The sequence below is a fragment of the Dermacentor silvarum genome, chromosome 5 (genome assembly GCF_013339745.2).
Source record: "Dermacentor silvarum isolate Dsil-2018 chromosome 5, BIME_Dsil_1.4, whole genome shotgun sequence".
Lineage (NCBI taxonomy): Eukaryota > Metazoa > Arthropoda > Arachnida > Ixodida > Ixodidae > Dermacentor > Dermacentor silvarum.
The window spans coordinates 39590291-39605194 of NC_051158.1; the positions used below are offsets into that span (position 1 = coordinate 39590291).

At 48.8% G+C, this 14904-nt stretch overlaps 1 protein-coding gene across 1 annotated transcript in view; it reads left to right on the top strand.

Moving 5' to 3' along the window:
• The window catches only part of LOC119453329 (fatty acid synthase-like), a 162312-nt gene that overhangs the window by 122904 nt on the left and 24504 nt on the right, over positions 1-14904 (top strand). Inside the window, 9 exon segments of the mRNA XM_037715369.2 lie at positions 390-606; positions 1777-2031; positions 2726-2899; positions 5022-6246; positions 6780-6934; positions 8363-8578; positions 9650-9979; positions 11421-11540; positions 12534-12889. Of these exon segments, the coding sequence (XP_037571297.2) occupies positions 390-606; positions 1777-2031; positions 2726-2899; positions 5022-6246; positions 6780-6934; positions 8363-8578; positions 9650-9979; positions 11421-11540; positions 12534-12889 (3048 nt within the window).

Here is a 14904-nt window from a genome sequence, read left to right on the forward strand (position 1 = left end):
CAGTTCATTTATGTTTTAGTAGGAGTACTTTAATTGACCTGTCATAACGCAAAGACAACAGTTTCGAATTTTTTCTGGACAATCACAGTCGTTCGAAAAAGTAAGAAGCAAAGGAACCTCGAACATCTGAAATTTTTCTGCCCATTACTCCATGCGCTTGCACACTTTTTTTTCCTTTTGAGACTTTGCCATGAACTACGTCAGGCATAATACTAACGGGCACGCAGGACGGCAGATTAGACGAAAAGCTGTATTGCGCGTGCCTGTTTGCGCTGCACTTCAGGTTATGCAGTACTAACTAGTCCACCAGTCTGTTCTTTTTAGAATGAACAATCGTTCACGTCAAGTGTGCTTTTGTCCAAGGTATTATCGTGGTCGTTCATGCGCAGGCGCTCGAAGAGATCGTCGAAGTCGACTTGGAGGCCAACAGTGCCGACCAGTATCTGACCGGCCACCGGCCGGACGGACGCGTGTTGTACCCGGGGACAGGTTACCTGGTGCTCGCCTGGAGGTCTCTGGCCAGGCGCTGCGGCAAGCCCTTGAACCAGGTTCCTGTTGTGTTCGATGACGTCACCCTCTTCAGAGCCACCATCCTCCCAAAGACGGGTAAATCGTGCATTATTAGACTGATTCATTTTGGGTCATCGATTTGTTCACCCCGCTCAATGCTTATGTATCACTAGATAAACCATGTAACCGTGGTATTCCACAGACCGGACTGCACACCCTTGCATTTAGTCTGTACACATCTCGACAAAATTCCCGCGTGCGGCGTTTTTACCAGTCTTTAGCCTGTTTTGACAGCGCGATGCGCTTGCTGGCCTAATCGCCGTCCAGTTGCCGTGAATACGACTCGATATTTTTTCGATATGTTTGCAGCTGACTTATTCTCCCCCCTTCAATGCGATATAATTATGCAGCCTTCAGCGTTAAACCCCAGTTTGCAACGCAAGCTGATCCCTGAAGTGCTGTAATCGAGCACGTGGGTGAGCCGCGATCCTCACACTCCATATGTGTCGTCGCAAAAGATTAATTGCAGTAGCAATATACGCGCAAAACTAGGCCTTTGACGATGTAGGCAGTTATGTCCTCGATGGAGCAACTGACGGGGTGAGAGCGACGGAGCTGGAAAAAAAAAAAAAAAGAGCAGCGGAGTGGCGTGACGTAGGAGGCACGTGACAGGAGGACTGGTGGTGGCTTCGCGGGTGTGTCGGCTAGCGCTGGTTTGCGCAATGCTCTCGACCATACCATGCCGTACGGACGAAGGAGGAAAAACGTTTAGTCTGACCATTGTCTCCGAGATCGGACAGCGCCACGTCTCCATATCTCCGAGGCCATGTATAGTCATAGTCGTCCTCGCTTGCGGAGGCGGCGCTTAGCGGTGGCGGATGTGTAAAGCCCCTGAAATGTGTTAGCTGTGGTTATCAAGTGATAACTGTGGTTGGCATGATGTATCCGCTGTTGTACGGCGATAACATTGACATACGTGTGTCACGTCTAAGATATGCAGAAAATCGGCCTTTGTGCTTTTGTGCTTCGGCTGGCCATAGACGTATATGTCTACGAATACCTGTAGACAGACACTGGCAGACAGGAGAAGCAGACGAGAATGGGATAACTCCCAGATTACCATGAAGTAAGAGTCGTTCAGATCGCAATATCTACTCATAGAATGATAGGATGCCATAGTACACAGTAGAATGCACTATATAAACTCGAATGAAGCATGAGTACATGTCTGCCTCTAAGTGAAACTGTCTACTTCCTCCTATGCAGGGTCAGTGCGTTTCCAAGTGATCATGATGCCGGCGTCCGGCGAGTTCGAGGTGTGCGAGGCTGGAGCGGTGGTCGCGAAGGGCCGCATCCGTGTGGCCGAAGAAGGGGAGAAGCTGCTCGACAAGGATCCGCCCGGGACGCCCGCCGAGGACGTCGCGTACGATCTGGACACCACTGACGTGTACAAAGAACTCAGGCTCCGAGGCTACGAGTACTACGGCGCTTTCCAGGGTATCCTGAAAGCCGATATCCAGAGTAAGTATAACTCGGACTGGTCTGTTTGACTTCACAAGCAGTCATCTTTTCCCGTGGCCACCACGTTAATCGATGGAACGAGAAATAATAGGAGTAGCGTTAAGAAACGAGAAGGCAGTGGTATGGATTAAAGGGTAAACACGTGTATAGCTGGTATTTCAGTTGAAATTTAAAAAGGATAACGGGAGGGTTGGCAGACTGCATAGTGAATAAAGCACATAAAACCGGTTGTCTATTACTATATTTATTATTATTAATATTATTATCATTATTATTCTTATTATTACACTTAGGACAGAGGGAAGAGAAATGCACGCGAGTAAGGTCAAAGGGATTAGGCGCTGTGATGCGATTAGGAAAACTGCCGCCACAATATACAGCGAGACGACGTAATAATTAGAGATCACATACCTGTAATCGGAGACATGCGTCCTTCATTGGACATTGATTCGGCTAATATCCCGGCCACGGCGGCCGCATTTCGATGGGGGCGAAATGCGAAAACACCCGTGTGCTTAGACTTAGGTGCACGTTAAAGAACCCAAGTTGGTCGAAATTTCCGGAGTCCCCCACTACGGCGTGCCTCATAATCAGATCGTGGTTTTGGCACGTAAAGCCCCATAATTTAATTTTTTTGACTAATGTAATGATAAACTCGCTCACTAGCGTTCTCACTCTGGTCCTCTTCTCGCAGAACCATACGGGAAACTCAAGTGGGAGGACAACTGGGTGACCTTCATCGACTCTATGCTTCAAATGTGCATACTCGGTGAGCCACTGAGAACGTTCATGCTGCCGGTCAGGATACAGTCGTGCACCATTGAACCCGAGGTTCACGCCCAGGTCGTCGGCAGCGTCGGAGACTCCGGTAAGTATGCTCACAAGTCATAGTTTGTTAATTTTTTCACGGGTTTGTGGGCGTGTGCGCGCGCACCCGAACTATTATCCGGATTTTTTTATTAAGGTCGATAAATATTTCGTGATTGCTGGCGCCAATAAAAGTTGAATCTCTCTCTCTCTCTCTCTGGTTTCACCGATAATGTCGGCAAATAATTAGGTGTCACCAGTATCGGCATGGCGAAGTCGTAAGGCGGTTTTCTTTTAAGTAGTACATCGCGAATACGCATGCGCCAACTACATGCTGAATGCACGTTCGTCGTTGTAGCACTATTTATGATAGCACTTCGGAACACGTTCGTTAGTTTCTTCCTTCCTTCGTTCGTTTCTTAATTTTCTCCTTAGTGACAAATTGTTAACTTAGTAGCTATTAGTTAGTACCCGTATGTGCACAACCCCTGTTTTGCTGAGAAACGAAATCTAGTAGCCGGAAGTATCTTACCTCTAAATTCTTATCTCATTCGTCCAGTTAAGCTTACCTACATATACCGTCTTAGCAGCCACGCTGACCGGGTGCTTACCATCTTTTTACTAGCCACTCTGCGCAATCATCAATTCTGAACTGATTACAATAATTCGAATGAACACTTAGAGTAATGATGGTTCAAGAGACCGACGTAAGAGCTATGTGCCAGTCATATTTAAGGCTAAAAGTAGATGTCGCACACCCCGTGAACGAGGCGCGAACGCCGGCCCAAATTCCAAAGGCGACTTATCAACATCCGAAAATAACCCCACGAAAGCAAGGACCATTAATTAGGGGCCCTTTGGTGCGCCAGCGAACGCCGGTTGTGGTCGAAAGACCAAGTGAGAGCCCAGAGTTGTCAAAACACAAGAAAGTATATTCTTCAAATAAGGCAGTTCCATACACAAATACACACTTCGGCTAGGTACATCAGAACGCAATTCAAATGGGTGTTAATAAAACACTGGAAAATAATTAACGACAAGCACTAAGAATGCAACAGTACAGAATGAATAGGAGCACAAAGTGTCCGCTCGTATTCACCCGTGATGGTCTCGAGCCGGACGATCTCGACGTAGCTCGAGGCACATCTCGAAGAAGTAACTTCTTCCGGAAATGCAGACAGACGCTCGAGAAACTCGTCGCCTAGCTTGCCGGGAAATACCCTTCTTCCGCAGACGGTCAGTCTTCTCGTCACATCTCTTCACACGCGCGGTCTGATCCCCTTCAGATTCCCGCACGGCGTTTTTATAGCATTCGCTGGGGGTTCTGGAACCTTCGGTCGGAGTTGCGATCCCGTAGCATGAACAAAGCCTGGGAATCTTCTAGACATTTCTCGCGTTTTCGGCCGCGGCCGCCGAAGTCGTCGAGCAAGGTGGTGACTCATCCGTTGGCGCACGCTCGGGCTTCCTCCGCTCGCTCTGCTCGCCAGTGCGTCGGGGTCTGAGAGGGTGTTTCGGCGCGCGCTCTCTCTGTCCTCTCTCTCGATACTGTAGCCTTTGCGTATCTTATCGAAGCTTCTAGTATCCGTTGGTCGCGTCGGCTGTCTGTGGCGTATGCGCTCTCTCCATCTGTCAAAGCTGCCGCGGGGCCAACGTGCTTCGTTGCTGGCTTGGGTGATTCGCGGCGCGTGCTTTAATTATGTGCACTTTTGAAAGTGGACGACGGCTACGCACAATAGTAGAAAACGTCACAACGTCCTCTATGAGAGCGTGGTTCACAAACAAGGCCTCATTTAGTTAGATATTCAAACATCTTGTCTAGACGACCTAGCGCAAAGGGTTCGCTCCTTTCCTCCCTCAATCAGTCAATCAACCAATCAAATTTTTCTTGTTTTGTTTAGAGATACGTAACATGATTTTGTACAAGCAGGATCTCAGAAGTCATTCAAGGGTTGTAACATGTGTCCGTTTGTTACCATTTAGTACTGCTAAGGAAATGCAAGGTTCCTTGCGAGCAAACCTGTCGCAGGATCAGGAGACTAATGGACAACGTTCTTTGTGCAAACTAGAACGTACCATCTATTCGGTGTGTGCCATGTCCGCTAGTCATTATATATTCGTAAGCACACCACCGGTACACCTGTACGTCACCCCTGCAATGTGTTTCCTGTGACTGGTTGGTGCAGGGGTGGATGCCGTCTACTGCCCGTACCTCAACACTTTCCGCGCCGGCGGCGTCGAAATACGCGGCCTTGACGCTACAGTCGCTCAGCGACGACCCGTGCAGCAGACGCCCGTCCTCGAGGACTATCTGTTCGTTCCGTACGAGGATGACGATGCCGCGAGGCTCGAACGGGAACGCCCCCTGCGAGAGTACGTCGAAGTGTGCTGCGGCGTTGCGCGACGCGTGCTGGAGCGCTGCGGCGAAAACAAGGATCGCATTCACGAGATCATGAATGGCTACCACGCCATCTCGGAAAAGGCGCTCGAGAAGTACACCGAGAACGTTGCCGAAAACCAGGGCTTGCTACAAGTTCTCGTTACTATACTGAAGCAGTGTAGCAACTCCGGTTCGCTGACTTCTACGGTGCAATCAGCGTTGCTCGCTTCCGAGAAGCTCCTGGAGAAGGACTTGCTCAGCACGAGTCTCTTAGCAGAGGATCCCTTAAGATATCTGCTTGACGTCGTGCTTGAGAACACGAGCTTCAAGAAAATTAAGATCCTTGAGCTGGCGACTGAAGGAAGCGTATCCTTCCTGGCGCCCTGGGTGTGTTCCCTACTGTCCCTCGGCAACGTACTCCTCAAGACCGACTACACTGTGGCGCACCCTAATCCAGACGGTCTCGCCCAGGACCAAGTTCCGGAAGGAGTCAAGAAACTCCCATGGGACCCTTCCGCTGCCACTGAAGGAGTGTTGCCCGAGGCCGATTTGGTGACCGCAGCCTGCGGTATCACGGCCACTTCCAACGGCCTGGACACTTTGGCCCAGACACTGTTTTCTCGGTGCAAGGAACACGGATTTGTTCTCGTCTCTCACCGTTCGGCACTGACCGCGGCTGAAGTGTTCCTCTCAACGGTGGGCGGTGTTCCGCTCGGGGCTCACTCCGAAAGCGTGGTGACTTCGGCGCTGGAAGGTCGCGGGTTGCGGCTGGTGGCGCTGAAGTCGAACAAATTGTCGACGTTGCTCTTGTTCAGGAAAAGTACCTCCGCCGTTGACGTAGCTAAGCAGGAGGTGGTCAGGGTTAGCAACGCGGGTTTCGACTGGGTGGAGACGCTCAAGGAAAAGGCCATCGAGTACGACGGTAAGCCGTCTGGCCAAAACCTCTGGTTGCTCGCCGAGGACGTCGGCGTAAGCGGCATCGTGGGTCTGACCAACTGTCTGCGACAGGAGACCGGAGGACGCCACATCAGGTAAGCATTTAATGAGCGAGTAAATGTTTTCAGCGTTAAGTGGATCCTATTAAGATGTCTTAATAAGTGTGATATAAGAGCAAGTCTCACCAACCAGGCGATGGGTAAGGCAAACTAAGTCTGTGTCTTCAAATACCGACACTGTTATTCTTTTGCAATGCAAAACACTCAACAGAGCGTCTTGTTGAAGGGATAGCTATTTCATACTTGCAGGCTTAACAAGCACGCGCCTTCACACAGGACTAAAGAAGTCTGACTCTTTTTCATGCGTAGTGCTTGTCCGCTGTCTGCCTACTTCCCTGCTGTCTTAGGGTGTGAATTTGTCAAACCCATAAAAAAAAAGCTCGTATACTGAGATTTAAGCACCATCGAAGAACAATTACACGTGGTGAGATTTTAATCTGAAGCCCTCCATTGCGGTGTTCCCATAGCCCAGGCCACTTTAATGCATCTTCGTAGCCCACGCTACTTTGGGACGTTTAACTCGATAAGCATATTAGTCACTTTAGCAACATGACGACCTTCTCTGGCAGATGCGTATTCGACGCGAACCAGAAGGGACCGAGCAGGGTGTCTGACTTCTGCCCCAGCAACGAGGCGTACAAGCACCTTCTGGAGCGCGACCTGGTCATGAACGTGTACCGCGATGGACAGTGGGGATCGTACAGACATCGGTCCGTTCAGTGGCGTGAGTTCTCCCGTTGTCCTTCCGTGCATGGGCTATTGGAATTATAGCATACTTGCTGACAGATAGCGCAATAAGCACGCCACACAAAAGAAAATTCACAAACACATCGAGAACACGCACACAGACTAGCCCTCTGTGTGTGACTGCGCCTGTTTGTTTCTGTGGCCTTTGCATTGTCTATCAGCAAGTATGCTATCCAACTCACCCGATATTGAACATTGAAATTTGTGTTTTTTTTATGCTGCACGCTAGTCAGTGCACCAAAGTGGGCTGCTTCAAGCTTCATCATTGGTCCATTTAAGTCCACTGAATGACAATGACTTTCTCCTAGGGATCCATAGCCATAGCGACGTCCCGCGATAGTCAGTACCATATCCTTTGTTCGAAAACTTCGAGCGGCAAGCTTACAGAGTCTTTACGATGATACAAATGAATGGTTATACGACATTTCGTGGATCAAAGGGTGCCATGGTGGTGTGTTTGAGCGAACCTGGAGAGGGAAAGTGTTGGGCTGGTGAGCACGAGGTCGCGGGATCGAATCCCGCCCACGGCGGCCACATTTCGATGGGGCGAATTGCCAAAACACCCGTGTGCTTAGATTTAGATGCACGTTAAAGAACCACAGGTGGTCCAAATTTCCGGAGTCCCCCACTACGGCTTGCCTCATGATCAGATCGTGGTTGTGGCACGTAAAACCCGTAATTTGTTTTTCTTGGAGAGGGAACTAACAAAGGGGAAATCAGGCAAATCTTGAACGTTTCCGGTTATGCAAGGGGGGCACAGAACACAATCACACCGATTTGCGTCTCGTGTTGCGGGCCCTAATGTAATTTGATTGCGTGGCCCTAATTCGGCAAATTGAAACTCCGTGTTTCAACAACAACAACAACAACAACAACAACAACAACAACAACAACAACAATAATAATAATAATAATAATAATAATAATAATAATAATAATAATAATAATAATAATAATAATAATAATAATAATAATAATAATAATAATCAAAACAGAAATGAGAATCCTGTTCACTACACCCTCAAATGGAATCTGACAGGGACACCACCTCGTATAATCACTTTCACTTTAGCGACGTTTTGTAACAAACCGCAAGATCATTCCTTCTTGGCACGTTAGCCGCGGCTGGTCTTTGTACTCGCTCCTGTTTGTTTCCTACATTCGAATACACTGTAACCGGCTGTGGTAGCTCGGTGGCTGTATAGTAGTGCTGCTGAGAGCTCGATGTCGCGGGTTCGAACCCGCCTACGGCGACCGCATTCCTATGGGGGCAAAATGCAAGAACACTCTTCTACCGTGCATTGCATGCACGTCCCACACTACGCGGTGGGCCTCATAACGAGATCGATATTTCGGCACGTGAAACCCCAGAACTTAATTGTTTTTTTTTTCGAATACACTGTAGGTGGAGTGGTGAAGAAGGAGACGCCTTTCGCCTTCCTCAGCGTGCGGACTCCCGGTGACCTGTCAAGCCTGCAGTGGTACGAGTCGCCCCTGTGCTACGCGCCCCCTACCGGCGAATCTGGCACAAGCCGTACCGTCTGTGACGTGTACTACGCGCCTCTCAACTTCCACGACATCCTGCTGGCCACCGGGAAAGTTCAAGTGGAGCCGTCGCATGGTGAATTCCATTTATATATAAATTTACCCACTAACGCGAACGAAAACAAGTTCAAGCCGACAAAGCATTCTTTTTCAAACATCCTTAACGTTTCTCGGGCAAAAAAAAAAAAAAAAAAAAAAAGAGAAGAAGAAGGGTTCATCATTAGCGGAGATAGCGAAAGCCAGGCAGGGCTCTTTTTCCTTTTTTTCTTAAAGTTTTGCGTCTTGTGAATCGCCGCGGATGACATGTGACATCGGGATCTATCCCCGTATACTTGGAGGTTTTGGCGTTCTGACCGAAATCAGTAGCTTTTTGTTTGGGCTACCCTCCCCATGAAGGACCAAATAATAAAAAAAGAATGTTGTGGCAGGAACCGTTGCAGGATATTGTCTTAATCAGAGATATCTTTCTTTTGTGGCCCTGCTGTCGATCTCCGGGCCATACCGCAATTTACGACTAAACTTACACGCGCAATCTGATGAGACAATTAAGACTTTTCTTGGTATAAAATCGGAGACAACGTTAAAGAAATTTCGATGCAGTAAGCGAGTCCTGCGCCGAGCGATAACTGTACAACCGTTACAATACGGTGGATGGAATATCACACTGTCACCCGAAGGCCATCTGCTGACTCCCACCGCGCACGCAGCGATAAGTCACAGGCCTCACGTAATGACGTCACTCACCGCACGGCACGCCACGTGGTGTGTCCAAAGCAAAGTTCGCGCTAAGTTATATATATATATACTTCATACTGTAAATTAGTTCACACCGTTATAACCGTGCATAAGAGCTTAAACTCGGTTATAATTCACACCATGACACCCCAAAAAGAGTGTAAGGGTGTGTTATTGACCGATTTACACCCTTATGCACACATAGGGGTGCAAATTAGTTTTACTACGTATAACTTACAACCTTAGCTAATGTACACCCTCAACAGTGCATAAAGCACACACCCTGACACCCCAAGAAGGGTGTAAAGGTGTGCGCTATCCACTGATTTACACCCTTTCGCACACTTAAGCGTGTAAAATGAGTTTACAGTGTTGGATTTGCCTCACGGGACTCTCCCTCGCGGTCGTGTAGGGAACCCGGCCAGCCAGGACAGCTTCCTCGGCCTCGAGTTCTCGGGCCGTGACCCCAAGGGCCGTCGCGTCATGGGCATAGTAACTAGCGACGCCATGGCGACGGCGGTCGCCGCCGACCCGGACATGCTGTGGGAGGTTCCCGAGTCGTGGACGCTGGAAGAGGCCTCCACGGTTCCCGCGGTCTATTCGACCGTCTACTACGCGCTCCTGGTGCGCGGCAACATGCGGGCCGGCGAGTCCATCCTGGTCCACTCGGGCAGTGGAGGCGTCGGCCAGGCGGCCATTTCCGTCGCCCTCTCCATGGGGTGCACCGTCTTCACGACTGTTGGTGAGTGTGCCTGTTATGCACTCACGTCCTTCACCGTCATGATTCTGTTTTTATGTTCACGTACCCTAAAGGCCCTTTACAGGCATTACACAGGGGGTTGAAAAGAGAGCAATGAATGAACATTATACATAGCGCCGCAAGTAATAAGGAAGAAAACATTCAAGCAAAACATGTGTACTGGTTAAGTATAAAAACACACCCACTAAGAAAAAAAAAAAAAAAAACCGAGCACACCCAAGCACTTTGTTATGAGTTGTGAATGCGAAAACATTAATGTGCACTTGAACGCCGCTGAGCGGTCCTTGGAGTTATTAGCTCCTCGCAGGCAAGCGAGTGCATTGAGACGCTTGGGGCGTTTTGATTTGGCCATACAGAGGTGCTGTTAGAACGCAGGCGAGAGCTTGCGCGGACAAGGAACGCACGGATAACACACGCTTCCGAGAGCGAGCGTGACGTGGCGTCGGGGCGATGCCCTCTCCCTTTACGCCACGCGCCTGGCGCACTAGTGCGGCAGCAGGTGTCTCCGTTCGCCCGCTTTGCTCTGTCGGCGTGCGCTCGTGCCGTGACCTCGCAGCCATTGGGAACTCCGTCGAGGCGCGCCCGTGACATGGCGTCGCAGCCAATGGCAATGGCAGCCGTGTAACAAGTTCCGTTAGCATTACGCGTCACCGCCGTCGCCGTCGTGCTGTCCAGAGTGCAAGGCGCATGCGCGGCCCAGCCCGATGAGCCCACGTGCCGCGTGCCGGAGTGATCGCCGCGAGCGCGAGGGCAGGTGTACGAGCGCGAGCTGAGAAGGCTGGTGCGCTCGATGCGCGCTTCATGTTAGAGGTCACGTGATGGTGTCAGAGCTACCTGCGCGCACTGCTTGGAGGTCACGTGACCTGCTGGTGCCATACCGAAGGGCTATCTGCAAGGGCGAGCCTAGAAGTCTGCATGGAGAAGTCTGCCTAGTGTTGGAAGTCACGCGATCTCCTAAGTAATGGAAATGCGGCACAGTTTCTTCTTTTTTTTTAAATTTTCGCTGAAACAGCTTGTACTTTTCAGCCTGACCGGACGAACCACATGTGCAGTGCGGGATCGACTGAGAGGAAACGCCCTATTAGTATTCTAGACCTTGTTTTAAGACACTGTCACGATATACTATAGGTATGCAAATTGACCTTCTTTTCACAGGTGACTACCCGATACTTGTTGGTAGTTATACGCTTTATTCAACGAACCGGTTGGAAGGTATGAGTAAATTTCCGCTTGAACTCTATTTCGATGTTCCCTCTCAAGTTGGCCTGCAGTTACGTGAATGTCAAGTGTTTTCCTACATAACCTAAAGCGTTCGCCTGGGCGTTGTCGATTTCCTTCAACAGCGCTCAGGCATTTGTTTCGCAGCGCACCAAAGCAATTGAATGCGGAATTTCCACATTTATTATGCCATTGTTCCGTGCAGGGAATCAGCAGAAGCGCGAGTACCTGAAGCGTCGCTTCCCACAGCTGGAAGACCGACACTTCGCCAACTCGCGGGACGTGTCCTTCGAGGAACACGTCCGGCTAGAGACCAAAGGACGGGGTGAGTTCACTACAGCGGTGTGTTCCTTCAAGTCTACCAAGGAGCGAGACAGTGGAAGTTAAACGAACGTCGCATTTTGCCTTCAAGCCCAGTGGATTTGATTTACGCGGCCCTGGATCTTTCCCTGCGGCTGCGAGCCTTTGAATTAAACTGTAATTTTTCGGATTCGTTCCTGTTCTTGCGGTCCTTTGGACGACTAAGCCAATTCGCAGTGCAGGTATGTTGCTACTGATGCGATAATGTTGAGACACCTTAACTTTGTTAACGTCGCAGATGAGAACAGCGACAGGAAGCAATGAAGAACGCACGAATTTCCAAAGCATCGACGCATCGACAGTTACCCAGTACAAAATGATCCAAAGGCAAAACGTGCCGATCTGTATGACACATGGTCCAAGAAAGCAGTTAAGATGTAATATATACAAACAGACTAGTCCGCACTGTGCTAAAGCATTGCTTGTGTAGAAGGAAAAGCAAATTGCGCTGGTGCGGATTTTTCCACGTGTTCGCTGTAAATATACGTTCTCTAATGCTAACTTTGGAGCTTTTGATGATATATAGGGTGTACTAGGTAACGTTAGCCAAGGTGTCCAAGAAACAAAATGATTTAAAAACAAAGATACGGTGCAAGATACGATTTTAACGACCGAACACCGTAGGCCTTATAAACGTAGCTTGCACAATGGCTTTATAATGATTTCTTTTTTGAATACCTTGGCTATGTTAGCTGGATACATGGTATAATTATAATAACGAGGAGTCATTCCAGCGTGAATACTCCCAGTGATGTTTGTGACTTCTCTCGATGTTATTCAAGGGCATGTGAATGCTTTAGGCCGTTTGCAGAAAAACATTACATTGCATGAAAATGCGGACCGGCTTTGATCTCTTGTATTCCTTTTGTGTACCTGCTTGCTCCAACTACTCATAACCTAAGTCTAGCACTGAGTCAACGGAATCTTCCTCAAAGCCTGCCCGTCTTATGCGCCGCAGGGGTGGACCTTGTCCTCAACTCCTTGGCCGAAGAAAAGCTCCGGGCCAGCGTCCGGTGCTTGGCGCCCCACGGACGCTTCCTGGAGATCGGCAAGTACGACCTCTACAAGAATTCTCCGCTGGGCATGTCGGTGTTCCTCAAGAACGCCACCTTCCACGGCATCATGCTGGACAGCCTGATGGGTGACGATCCGTTCGCGATGGAAGACAAGCGCCGTGTCGTCGAGCTAGTTCGCCAAGGCATCGCTTCGGGCGTGGTGCGACCTTTGGACGCCATTCGCTTCACGAGGGACCAGGCCGAGGAGGCCTTCCGGTTTATGGCCTCGGGGAAGCACGTGGGCAAAGTAGTGATCCAAGTAAGTGTGCTACCGACTCTGTCGTCGTCGTCCTTTAACGCGACGTAATCTTAACAAGTTCAACCCGGTTTTCTGTAGCAGGTATCTAGCCGGCATCCGGTCGTGTTCGTGGGCCTATGTACCACGGACTGCTCCTGGAGCTAGTGGTTATATATATATATATATATATATATATATATATATATATATATATATATATATATAGTGCAAACAATAGAAGCACGTAGGAAAAACATAAGACTTTACTGACGTTTCGGCCGGACCATGGCCGAAACGTCAGTAAAGTCTTGATATGTTTTTCCTACGTGCTTCTATTGTTTGAACTATTTCTGTGCCGGCTCCGGTTACTCTTTACTTCACTGATATATATATATATATATATATATATATATATATATATATACAGGGTGTTTCAGCGAACACTTTCAAAATTCTTAAAGGTTGCCTGTGGCAGATAGCACAATTCCAGTTCATGAGCTGGTCTACTCAAAGAGGCGGACATTACTTGCACAAGAAATTAAAATGCATAATCGAATAATTACCAGAAATTAACTAATTAATTTTTAACTCATTACCTGATGGCCCATATTGCAATTTACAAATTGTAGCCGTGGAGTTCGCAAGGCGGATCCACTTGGAACGAATTCTCAGGATGACACCAGTTTCGAGATATTAAATTCCCGAACTTTACGGAGAAATGCATTGGCGTTCCAGTTAGGTTCTTAACAAAACGTCGCTTTTTGCATTGAAGCACAAAATTAACTGGAACACCAATGCATTTCAATTTTTTGTGCAAGTAATGTCTGCCTCTTCGAGTAGACCAGCTCATTAACTAGAATTGGGCTATCTGCCACAGGCAAACTTAAATAAATTTTGAAAGTGGTCGCTGAAACACCCTTTATATGCATATATATATATATATATATATATATATATATATATATATATATATATATATATATAAGGCGCACGTGTTCTCGTGCGAGAGGTTTGGGGCGTTCGAAGCTTTAAATGATTCGACGGAGCGCTCCGGAAGTACAGCCTTCCTCTTCTAGCCACAGCCCTCTCCCTCAGTGGCAGCTGAAGGAGAGGAGAATGGCAGTGACCTTCTACTTTTCACTCCGACGCTCTCGCGCCGCTGGAATCAGCACGGTTATGACAAATTGTCTCATAAGTACACCCACCTATTCTACAGCTACAGATGTGCTGGTTGACGGCACTATCTACGGAACCTACGGATTTTCCGGACGCCAGATTTTTCGGACATGCCCGGTAATTCGGACGCCATCGCGGCACCGCCACGTACCCGATGGAGTCAATGTATAACAACGTGTCAAATATCGGACGCAAAAAACCTTCGCCATCCGATTTTCCGGACTTTTTGCCATGACTGCAGGTCCGAAACGGTATTAACCGAAGCCACCACCACCGCAGCCATTTTGATTATCTCGCGGCCTCGAAGCGGCGCTTTCGCTCGCAGATCCGCTGGCAGCCGTAGCCGCCACCGCGGCAACGCTAGGCCTAGCTACTGTGACGTTCGCTACAAAGTTTTAACTCGACAGCGTTTAGGGCCCCGTGTCACAGAAAATCCGGCGTCAGCGTCGGCAATGCCACCCGCGGCCGAGAATATCATCCCCAACCACGCAGGCCCTCCAAATATGTTTTACCACGAAAGTTGCTCACACTTTGTCTTGCATGCTTTACAAAGTTATTCCTTGGAATTTTGAGAGTGACAGTCCACAAACAATTGTCATGAAACAAAACACCGACAGCGCATGCCTTTTATGCTAAATCTTCTCAGGCTGAATATTAAAGGTGCAAACAATGAAAGAAGGCCGGCCCACGAAAGATGCCTCGTTACTACCAGAAAGCGCGCTTTCGTGCATAGCGTTCACCGCCAGCGTTTCCCAGTAAACACGGTTACATAAGCTACAGTTGCCGGGAAGTGTGGGAAACAGTCAAGGATCTTTGAATGATATCGCGTTCCACTCTTGAAGGCGAAGCTTAAGCGTCCT